Source organism: Aythya ferina (genome assembly GCF_964211825.1).
Source record: "Aythya ferina genome assembly, chromosome: 5".
Classification (NCBI taxonomy): domain Eukaryota; kingdom Metazoa; phylum Chordata; class Aves; order Anseriformes; family Anatidae; genus Aythya; species Aythya ferina.
Window position 1 is genome coordinate 27,155,673 of NC_140301.1, and position 12,636 is coordinate 27,168,308.

Sequence of the window (12,636 nt, forward strand, 5' to 3'; positions counted from 1 at the left end):
GCTCAGTCCGACAGATTGTATGATGCATCGTGGATCAATTTGCCTTTGATCCGAAAGACAGAGAAATATTAGAATTCTTTGTACTGAATGGCCCACCTATTTTCTGATACCAGAACTGATGTTTTAAGAATAAAAAGTTCTTTAAAAATAATCATGAAAACTTCAAGTTTATAACAAGGCTATTCATAAAAAATAAAAAAATAAAAAAATAAATAAAACACGAGCAGCAATGAGCTTAGAACATGTAAAAAATATGGCCTTTCACAGGAAGCTCTCTAGACTCAAAATAGTCACTAATTTTTCAGCTACAGCTGCATGTTAGTACTATTTTTTTGAAAAAACAACTGGTAAATAAATTTGAAAACAAAAGGTGTTGAGAATGAACTCATGTAAGCAAATTCAGAACGTGACCTGCTGTAACTGTACTACATATGAATTGAAGTGATTGTATCAAGGTACAAATTACTACAACCAAGAGCACAGAACTAAAGGCTAGATCCAGTACAAAGCTTCCACAGTAAGCAGCCATGTTTCTGAAAGTTGACAGAGCTATTTTCTCCTCCACCTACCATCAAAAATGTTAGCAGCTGAAATTCTATGTAAATATACGCAAGCCCAGTCATGTCACAGTGCCAGATAAATCAGAATGCACCTACAAAATCAGGCTGCATGAAGAATTCAACACTGACTTCCCTCATATCTGGATCACAATGAAATTACAGCATCCACAGAGAGCCACAGCTCTGGAGAAGCAGAGAATGAGCAATGCATGTGCCTAGGGAATTTTGCTGTCAGCTGGAAAAGCATCCAGAAATCAAGACCATTCTGGAATTAGACAGCTGAAGAGTGGGAGGGTTTAACTTTTTTTTCTTTAAATTAATTTTGGATTTATACAATTAACATCTCTCTAAATCCAATTTTAATTAGCTAAAACCTCCTACCCACTTAACTTATATTTATTATATTTAACTCTTTCTCTAAATTTATTATGTCACCTACAAATAGTTCCGTTCTGTAGTAACTTTCACTAAAATCACTCCCACATTGTAGTTTATCTGAAGAAAAAATGACAAATCAAACCTGTATTTCCCAATACTACAGTGTCTTAAAAACCTTTTATACTCTGGAAAACAAAGCTGAAGCAATTGCTTTTGACTATGTATGAATTTATGGAATTACCCATCTCTTTTTGGCTGTTAAGTCTGATACTGTTCAACAAGATAATGTATTACTCTTTTCAATTAGTATATACAGAAATGCAAATTTCTATTCAAATCTTTCGAGCTTTGTCCTGCAAAGGAAGCAGCAACAATCACTCGGACAAAGCGTTCCCAAACAGAGTACTCATTATCACAGACAGTATCATTAACTTCAAGCTGATGTTGATGTCTTGTAAGAGTGAACACACGATCCAACAATCATTTCAACCTTAGGTCCACGAACCCGAGTTAACCTGGGTAACTGAACTTCTGTGATTAACCACTAGAGGGAGTTGCTGTCTCACACATTATACCCCAGTTGGTACATGATCAGCTGCGAAATGCAACTCCTCTGGAACTGAGGAGAAGCAAACTACTTAAACAAAATTTGATATCCAGAAACAAGCCAATAGAAAACTAGTATTAAAATTCTGTTATAAATGTAATGTTGCCTAAAAATAAAGAAAGAAAGAAAAATAAAGAAAAATAAATAAAGAAAAAAAAAAAGAAAAAAAAAAGAAAAAAAAGAAAAAAAGTTATTTTAACTCCTCAAAGAGATGTTCCTTCAATCCATCGGTAACTGAAAACAGCTTTGTCGATATACAGTCTTACAGAGCCTCCATTCTGGCTATGAACTGTAAATTTTACAAAAGTAAGCAATTCGCATGCAAATAAGTGCAAAAATAGGGATTAATGGTATTTTACATAGTTATTTTTCACATTACACCATGGTCAACATTACTGGGACATGGGAAAAAAGAGACTTCTATCTACAAAATTCAAACAACCAAGGCTGAGACCCCAAAGATTCCTATCAGTGATACACATATCACTGATCACATATCACTAACAGTGATCTACATATGAAATTTCTTGTTGAAAGGTCTATTCTCTAATATACCTGATAAATCTGGCTTGGAGATTTGGAGTAAGAGTCCGAAATTGCAGAAAAATCGCCATCAGATAGCAGTATTTGAAGCTTAATGTCTATCTCATTTAGATGGTGAAATTCCATTGGTTCAGGGGTGTACCCTTCTCCTGGTGCTAGCCAGCCAGATTCATCATCCTATTGAAAGATAATGAAAATATTTAATACTCTTTCCCAAAGGAAACAAATTTTAAAGGCAGTTACACATCAAGTGTATTTATTTTTCAAATAAACTGTACTTAAGAACAAAATGCAAGTTCTCATCTAGTTCAGTGTATAGCTGAACTCTGCCAGTAATCATGTATCAAGCACATCCAATAGCAGATATGCAACAATCAACAAGAGGCATGCATTTTTCATTTCTTAAATAAAATTAAGCAGCAACTTTAGTGGACTTTATATATATATATATATATATATATATAAAAATAATATTCGATATTACTTTAATAAATTTAATATTTAATATTAATATTAATATTAAATTAATTATTATATTATAATATATTATTTGTATATATATATGTAATTTATATATATACTTCATTTTATTTTTCGGAAAGCACCTACACATCTACAGTGCCAGTGCAAGACAGGAAGCCTGAGAAAGCTTGGCCATCCTCATTACCCTTAGGCACGCTGGTTGGAAGGAGACAAAAACACACACCCCAAACTCCTACTATAAATTACCTCTATTTTGGTTTATCTGAAACAAAAGCAGTTTCTCTGTTGCTTGCTCATACAAGTATGATGACAGATCTAATAAGCCTAACCAAACATGACCTGATAGCAGGAGAGCCACCCAGAAACATCTCCAGGAGAAGTTTTCCAGCTATGCAGAAGCATCTGTTCAGGTGAGACAATGACTATCGTAAGATAAGTTTCCAGTGTGGTACTAAACGTGCATCATGTTAACCAGTCCCTAGCAGTGTAAACACAGAAATGACTCTACAGGAGTCAGCTGAGCCACCAAGTGGTAGCTTACTAGCCACCACTCAATGTTTATTTCCCATACTCTCAAATCCCCTGCTCCCAGTACCCTGTAGCCACTTTAATCCAGGGTTAAACAGACTTACACGTTTTCCTTTGTATTTTCAAGATGGCCACTGATTTAACATTTGTCTTGGAAAGCGTGCTTCTGTCCTGTCAATGTTTCCTATGTGTTAACTCAGAACAATATTTTTATAACAGCAGTCAGGGCTTATTACTATGTAACATCTGAAACGACTTACACCCCTGCAGTTTTGACAATTATATAAGCCTGAAATATTTTAAAGAGTCTTTTTTATTTTATTTTTTTTTAAGTAAGAAGTACTACTTAGTTGGACTAGATTATCTTTGAAGGTCACATCCATCTGAACTGTTCTGTTCAGATACTTAACATATGTAGTAATATGAGTCAAATTAAGTTATCTAATCCACATTACACTATACAGAAGAATTAATACAGCATACCCACCTCTGCCTTGACAGACAACCTCCAAAAGATGAAATATTTTAGCCAATGTAGTACCAACTTTTTAAGAGTCAGAACAAAGTAACATGAAAGTGGCCACCAGTTGGACAGTTACCCATGCCAGCTTGGAGCTGTGGAGATTAGTCATTAGCTGATAACTTCCTTTGATCTTTGTTATAAAGCAGCCTTGGGAAATGAGTCACCCGTAATGTAATTCAAAAGTCGCAGAGAAAGAATCTTTCTATAAACTAGACAGTTTTCAAGTAACTAAGTATTACCCTTTCTTTTATTCTATTTTGGCAGTTGGTTTAGGAGCTATTTTCTTTAAAGGGCTGGTCTAGTAGTGACTAGACTAACCCACTGTGGTGGTTTAGTCTAGCAGCCAAGCTCCACCACAACCACTCTCTCACTCCACTTCCTCAAAGGACAAGGGGGAGAAAAGGGGAAACTTCTGCTCCATTCCTGGAGCACCTCCTGCCCTCCTTCTGCACTGACCTGGGGGTCTGCAGGGCTGGTTCTCACTCCTCATTCTCCCAGCTGCTGCTGTGCAGCAGCTGTGTTTTTTTTCCCCCTTTCTTAAATCTGCTCTCACAGAGGTGCAAACAACATCACTTATTGGCGCGGCTCTGGGCAGCAGCAGGGCCCTTTGGAGCCGGCTGGAGCTGGCCCTTATCTAACACGAGGCAGCTGCTGGACTCTTCTCACAGAGGCCACCCCTGCATCCCCCCACTAGCGAAACCTTGCCACGTAAACCCAATACACTCAAACTACAACTGACAAGAACAGGACTTGTATCAAGAACATACAGCAACACACTTCTTCTGTAGTGCCCTATTTAATATTTGCTATAAAGAGTACAAGCTCTATAAATATGTGCCCACATAATAGTGCCACATGCTAAACACAAACTTTGGATAAACGTTGCACTTTTCCACTGCCGTGATGCCTTAAGAACTGGTGCTTAAGAACTTAAGAAAAGGCACACATTGCTAGTCAGAATCTGTATCAGCTATTTGGAAAAAATAGCTGTGAAGTTTGTGATTTTTAAATGCTGCCATTCATCAAACAAAAGACCAGCTCTTTCAAAGAACTGAGGATGGTATTGGTAATTAAACACCAAGCAACCTTCCCAACAAGAGGAGAAAAAACAACCAACCAGAACCAAGACAAATCAAAATCACCCATTCCCAACAGTTTCTTCCTGTTCAAAGACTGGATGAAGCACTGCTTCCATTGAAGATTTTGACCTTTATATGGTATTACAATGCCAAACCTGTTGCAAGCATATCTAATAAAGACCTTGAATCTCCTCCAGAATGTACCGACAAAAGAGTAATTAAATAATGATCCACTGAGCTTTAACCTTGTTCTTCTAATAAACAATAAATTCAAATTAAAATCAACTTTCATAACCTACAGATCAACATTAAACCAAAGATGCATTTATACTGCATTTTTTAATGCTAAACTATGTCAGCTAAGTCAAATATCACTGATCATTAACTGATGAGTATCTTACACAGATAAATATGTCAGTTCTGCAAGCATGGTGTTCACATCCAGAAAAAAGTATGTAGATTTTCTATGTTTAGTAATGGAACAAAGGTCAGAGCAACAGGAAGACTGCTGCAACTTCATAGAAGTCAAAGTTTTTCTTCTCATTAATAGAAACACAGAATGTGGCTGATAGTTTTACACCTTTGTATATCAATAATGAGCAAAGGTTAAGTTCTCTGTGTTTCTGCTCTAGCTTATAATCTGTGAAAGAAGAGTTACTGTTAAAATACTGGGCATTTATATCATCCATTTCATTAGATCTTCCTGTCTCCTGGACTCCTCAACTCACATTTGTTCCATAGAGCTCCAAAAATGCTAAAACACTGAATATTTAATAGTTTCCCTGGCTGAAAGAAAAATGTGTTTTGGGCCAGTGACCACACAAGTGTCAACCCAGAAGTCACACTGAAGTTGAGTAAATTACAGATTTGTTTAATGCCACAAACCATGGTAAAGCTAGTGCTCTGTATCCATAAGCCATTTGGACTCAGATGAAGAAAATTCTGAGCTCACTTTACCCCATATCCTGAAACTGTAATTTATAAAAATGGATTTTGGCCACATTTTGGAAAAGAACAATTAAGTACAGCACCTCTTAGATGACTCTCAATCTTATCAGAAAATAACTTAAGAGTAAAACATGGAAAGACAATTAAAAAAAAATACAATGCATCTGCTTGTCTCACATACAAGTTGTTAGTTATCCTACTGAAAAATTTAGCCCAGATAATTTTTGTTGTCTAAGTTAAACAGAAACTGGACCTAGATCATATTTTGTTCATTCTACACAAAGTTCACATCTTTCTTCATAGGTTGAGATTCAGTGTATACTGTGACAAAATTCTTAACATTACTATAAACTTGATGTACATTTTAATGTAAAACAAATTTAAAAGGTCGTGATTTTTTTTTAAACAAAGCAAGGATTTTCACAGCATTTCTTCTTATTTATTAAAATGAATTTTCTTGAAGTATTATATCAAACTTACATAGTTTAAGGATGATCATACTATGAAAACACTTATCTTTAGAAAGTTTAATACCATATATATTTGAAAAATACCCTAGGCTTATATTATGATTTATTTTTCAAATCAAATTTTACATTCCCATAGCCTAGCAGCTTTATGATTACTTTTGTAACATAAGAAGTGTTCCCAACAACTCTATCACAATGATTTTTCCCTCAGAGGAGTAAAGAATAAAGGCTGTCTACTCGGAGATCTAGAGATTATTTGACAGGAGATCAAGAGATCTAGGAGATCAAGAGATTATTTGACATGTTCACATTACTGGGAATCATTTTGTGGCACATAGCCTCCTTCAAGCAGTGGTGGCTGGCATAATTGCATATTTATTTTACTCTCCATAAGGAAAAGTATTTCTATTTACTTTTGTTCTTTCTATCCACTGCAGTACGTAGATGTGTACAGCTTGCTTGTTAACAGTATTATGTTAAAACATACACGTCCAATATTTAAGTAGGCTTTTGGCTTCTTTGTGTACTTTTCAGACAGACTGAGTTGGAAGCTACACAGTTATTTTTCCAGATGCAGACACAAGCTTCATCAGTATATATTTCCCCAACTGCTGCATCCTAAAATTCATGTTCTGATACAACTCTGAGTTTTGTGGTGCTGTTCGTTGTTGTTTTTTGTTCGTTTGAAGTAGATGCTGGCAACTTCACATTTTCTGCACAAAAAGTAGTCTCAGTGTGCTTCTAAGGCTCGTTCCATCCATGTCTAACTTTTCCTGAAACTTCTGCTGCTTATTTGAGGTCTGTGCACTTCCACTTCTTAGTGAAGTGAACAAAGAAGCCAAGGACAAATTGATATTGCAGACAAAGCCAATTGGACTTGTTCAGTTTCTCTCCTGTCTCAGTTGGTTATTCATGATAAGACTAAAACAATAATCAAATTCAGATTTACAGTAAGCTAAAACAAGTAAGCTTACACAAGGACAGTACAAATTAAAGTTCACATACCTCAAGATCTTGCAATTCACTTCCATCTCCTGTATCTTTCAATAGTTCGCTTAACCTTTTCCTTTCTCCTTCAAGCATAGCTATCTGGTTTCCCGAATCCTTTGCTAGCTGAAATATTTTGCAAATGAAAAGAAAAATAAAACCTTTAGAATTCCATTAGCTCAAAGAGTATCAAAATACAATTTTTAAACTCTGTAAAATTAACATCCAAATTTGTTTATTTTCATATTACAAATTATCACTCTGAGAGGCAATAAATTGATAATCTTATACTAGTCATTGACAGAGACATGGATAGAGGGGGTGGCATCGGATTAAAAGAAATCATTAGAGACATAGAAAAGAAGGCATGCAAGTCAAGGCTCCATTTTCTGACATGTCTTCTATTACATGCTCAGGCACAAACAGAACAATTCAACTTCCAGTACTCTTCAGCAAGTATGCAAAAGCCTATGCCTACCCGAGAAACACAATCATCCAAGTGAGAACCATTTTATACAGTACTCTGCCATAAACATCAATTTTTAGTAGTAAGATGTTTTTTCATTTACTCCCAATTAGCTTTTCATGTCCCTGATAAATAAATCCATCTGTCTCCAGAAATGTTTTTATACTGTTTTTCAGTTAACATTTAATAACATATTAATGATTGTTGGTTTAATGCTTACCTCAATATTCTTTTTAATGAAATCCTGATTGTTTTTACTTTTATTCTGTGTTTTTTCTGCTTGATGAAATTCAATTGTTTCTATTTCACTTGGATAATCTGAAATTTGAGGAGAAAAAGTTGCTAAGTTATGATAATTCCTTTCCTGATTCAGTCAGAGCTGTAATTACAGTAAGTCCACTAAAATTTTTAACTAACTTGTAAAGTGGATAGACAACCTTTTGATATGCTGTTTTCATTATCTGTATAACTTATATAGCTATATTTAAAAGAGATAACTATCATGAAAGACTAGTCTCATTTTTAGGCTTTTATTATCTGAGATCATACAATACTGGGAAGGCTCAAATGCCTTTGGATTTCTGACCTCAAAAATGTTAAACATGGCTGCTTTAAAAGCCATAGCATTCCTTTGAACCCTATCATTGTTTCAGTTTTACCATCAGTACAAAACCAGACAGTAATTTTTTGGGAAACCACAGAATGATTTGGAGTCATACCAAATACTTTTTTTTTTTTTTTTTTTTTTAAACAAAACAGCTGAAGAACAGATGATATATTTGATATTATTACAACACTGCTTATAAAACAAATTCTGTTTAAAACTAAAACTCAACATGGACTTGTACTCAAACAAACAGCCACATACATTATTTGTAACAATTAAATCTACATCATAATTAAATGATGTTCTGACAACATCTCACATAAGGTTTTTTTTCTATCCATCATATAATTATAGGCACAAATTCAGTTATTCAGAGACTTGTACTACTTTTAAGGAAACAATTATTTTACGAACACCAAATAACACCAAATATTTATCATATTAAATAATACGACTAAGCAAATACAGTATCTTAGTCCCACAAACTACTTGAGAAGTATGCACAGTACTTCTCTGAAAAGTATAAAATTGAAAAACGGTGTGTTATTCCATCTACAAAAATAACCTCAATTTAGCATGCTGGATTATAGAAGACAAGCCATAACACACGTTCTAGCAGCTCACTCTTTTACAGTTTACATGGAAATAACTTTTTTCAGACTGAGTAGACTGAACATAAACCCCCAAAGACATAAAATTAATTCAGTGTAACTCCATGGACAAAGAGTTATATAATATTCTCAGTGATCAGACTGACTTTCAAATTGTAAGTACATCCTAATGGACTTAGGTGTAGGACGTGATCAAGAACACAATCGTTTACTCAAGGCAACCCAAACTGCCTTTAACATTGCCAGGCAAACTCTTAAATCTATCAAGGAATTGGATTATATAAGAATAAGAACAGTTAAAACATGCTTATATTCTGTAAAGTGAAGAGATTCTGCTGCCATCAATGATCCAACCTTGAGAAATACCTGTTTACAAAACCTTTGTCATCTTAGCCAGTCACCATTAAGGGCATTCTGTTTACAAAGAATGGGAGATGACAAGAAAATAAACAATTGCAGATGACAGCAATGGCAGCTGAAGTCATTCTTCTTATGTCACAACACATGTGAGAAGTTACTCAACCATACATATTTGAATTTCAAATAGAGAAAGAACAGAGGCTCAAAAGCACAGTTCTATTTATTTTGAAGTACTGGACACTCCACACTACCACCGGCATTTGATACCTCTAAGTAGCACATGAAAACAACTAATATCTAAAATAATCGGTATAGATGCTTGATTTTTTGCCAGAAAGTACTTAATAAATGACAGTATTGCAGCCTCTACAGTAATCGGCATAATAAAATATAAAATTAGTTGTCTGAAGATTTAGGTTTGCCACAATATCGATAAAATTTCTCCTGAAAACAGAGAAATTACGGAACAGTTGAAACTGTATACAACACCACTCTTCATTGCTAGATGATTTCTTGAATATAAGCTAATGTATGGATGATTACCATACCTTAGATTAACAGCAAACACAAGTTTTTCAAAAATTTCCAAGAAAAAAAGTGGCATATTATACAATGAATGCTATACACCTTATCAATTTATTACAACAACAAAAAATTATAACTTGGGAACAAAAATTTTCTCAGCATCTTGAGTAAAATGCTTAGTTTAAATCCCAAATAAAACTCTATTTTATCATTTGTGGGAAAAAATAAAATAAAATTATTGCCATTCCACTAAAAAGTCTTAAATTTTCTGATGGTTTGGCCTAACTACAAAAATCTAGTCTTCATTACCCAGTCATTGTACTTGTTTTAACAGATAATAAAGCTTACCTTTATTATGTTGGATTTTATGGCAGTCATAATCTGCTGGATTAATTTGTGTGTGAAATACTGAAGTACATATTTCATCTTCTTTAAAATGGAACGGATCTGCAAAGAAAGTCTTCAGTAAAATTTAAAATGTATTTAGAGAAAACCTAGTTTCATGCATATCATGCTATAAAATTTCACACAAGAAAGTTTCTAAAATTTACTTGGATAAATTATAAAATCACTACCTTCTTCAAGAAATAAAAGTGTAAAGTGTGTCTCATGAGTAACGTGTAACAGAAAAAAATTATGATGTTATTTTATATGCATGTGTTTTTAGCAACTAGTGAATCTACATACCACACATACATGACAAGTAATTGCATAGTAGAAAATAGGTTATTATGTTCAAAGCCTCCACAGACACCATGTGCTTAGTCACCTTGAGTTTTAAATGGGAATAAAGTACCCAGATTTTCACAGCTGCTGTCTCTCTCTCTACATGAGTTATTTGACTTCCAAGAGGCTTAGGTCAAGGGTACAGTCTAGGAAAAGAGAGTATTCAAAGATCCCAGGCATACATGAGTTATTTCAATTACTCAAAAAAAGAAAAAAAAGAAAAAAAAAAGAAAAAAAAAAAAAAAGAAGAAGAAGAAGAAAAAAGTCATGGTACAAGCTTATATCAACAGAAAATATAAGGGTATTAACCTACAATCTATAAACTTAGCACATAAAGAAAAGAACTCACATTGAAAAGAACCATATATACCTCATATGACAAAAATGTTTTTCAATTAAAAAAACAACCCATATCCTGTATTAATTAAGTTTAATGGACTGCGAGTATGATTTTTTTACACAGAGCACAGGAGATGAATTTAAGGCCATTTAATTAATCCCTAATTTACATGTCTGCTATGAGTATGTTAGAGGGGTTTTGTGCCTGAGCAGGTGGGACAAATTTGTTATTAATGATTTTGTACCCAAAACTTGTGTTTGATCTCACAGCTGTATTAAAAGCTATAATAAAATGTCTCCTTTATATAATTTATTTAAAATAGTTCTTTAACAAATTAAAGCTCTAAAAGCAAAATATATGAATTGCATTTCATTTCAGTATCAATCAGGGCAACTATCAGGTCTGAAAGTCATTGGCAGACATTTAAAAAAAAAAAAAAAAAAAGAAAATTCAAGGCAAAATCAGATTAGATGAGAAAGGTAAATCTAAACCAAGTAGAGTTTTGTAAATACAGTACACCATGACACACGTGATCTCTGCATCAAAGTGTTATCTTTAAAATAAAAGAGGAATCTAAGCATGGAAGTCATTATAAATTATATTTATATCAAATATAAATATAATTTATGTATACATGTATATCCTTGCCTGTTTTTTGTTTTTTGTTTTTTTTGGTTGGTTGGTTGGTGTGGTTTTTTTGCTATATGCTGACATCTAGTGGAAATTTTTTAAATATCAACCTTAACTTAAATCCTGTTTTTTCCATTAGTAAGCCAAACTTTAGCACAAAAACATTACCTTGCAGTAGTTTTATTGATGTGTTTTGACCACACATTACTACACGCAAGTTGAAATTTTTGCTTAGCAATATCCATTCAATCCTCTAATCCTTGTTCTCTCCCTAGCAAGGAAAAAGGTAGGTTGTACCACAATCCTGTTTCCTTTCAATTCTTTTTCTTCAACCAAGAAACCATTTCAGCCAACATATACAGATGAAAGACAGGATGAAAAATGTGTATGATTGACATGTCTTTGAGATCTCCAGCACCAAGAGAGAATACTCAAACAACAATTTTTTGAAAACCACTCTCAAGCAGTTTTGACACTGTTTCTTGACAAATCCATACAATCAGTTTTTGTTCACCCCACTCCCTAGTGAAGACATCAGGAGCAAGATGCCTACAGGATACTTCTTTTCCAGTGTCTCCTCCAGTTAGAGTACAAGGACAGTAAAAAAGAAAACATTAGTCAATGTTTTTATTTTTCCTGGTCCATAGGAGCTAGCATATCCTCTGCACATTCTTGAAGAAAACTACCAATAATTCAGAATATACTTCAACCATTTGCTACAGAACTTCAACAGAATCATGCTCTTCTGACTCAATAGAGAAAACATGGAAACATATCTAGTCTTTAACTTTTTTCTTTCTCTATTCTATCTCTAGTTTTACATAGATATGCACTGTAATTTTGATCAGATTTTTTTGTTATCCACATTTCTCTTTATCATTAACCATTTGGTTACCTTTGACTTAAAGAACTCAGTCCTTCCTTAATCACTTGTCTATTTTTATACAGCTATATAATTTTGTTTGTGTTTTCAATTCTATTTAAGAAGAAAGTCTTAAATAGAGTCTATTTAGTCTGCCTGCTTTTTTTAAGAACAGACTAAATAATAGAAAATACTAAAATGCAAACATTGATTCTTATCAGTGTTTTTATTTCCGCTTTGAATATTTTTGTCTTTACTCTGAAACTCAAAAGTTATCTTATCTGACTTTCTGGTCTTTCCTTCCTTAAAGTAGTTTGATAACATGTCTAAACTTTCCTATAATTCCCAGGAAAAAAAAAAAAAAAAAAAAAAAAAAAAAAAAAAAAAAGCAGATTTTAAAAAA

General features: G+C 33.6%; 1 protein-coding gene across 6 annotated transcripts in view; it reads right to left on the minus strand.

The window, feature by feature from the left end:
* Positions 1-12,636, minus strand: part of FSIP1 (fibrous sheath interacting protein 1) — a gene marked incomplete at its 3' end in the record, with an annotated part of 82,356 nt that overhangs the window by 62,956 nt on the left and 6,764 nt on the right. For 4 of the 6 annotated variants that reach the window (XM_084520022.1, XM_084520023.1, XM_084520020.1 and 1 more), the window contains exons 7-10: positions 10,024-10,122; positions 7,793-7,890; positions 7,125-7,232; positions 2,101-2,265 (exon numbers count right to left, since the gene is read on the minus strand). In XM_084520022.1, coding sequence (XP_084376148.1) covers positions 2,101-2,265; positions 7,125-7,232; positions 7,793-7,890; positions 10,024-10,122 — 470 coding nt within the window. The remainder of the gene's footprint in view (positions 1-2,100; positions 2,266-7,124; positions 7,233-7,792; positions 7,891-10,023; positions 10,123-12,636) is intronic. The other 2 variants (XM_084520024.1, XM_084520025.1) reach the window with 2 other exon arrangements.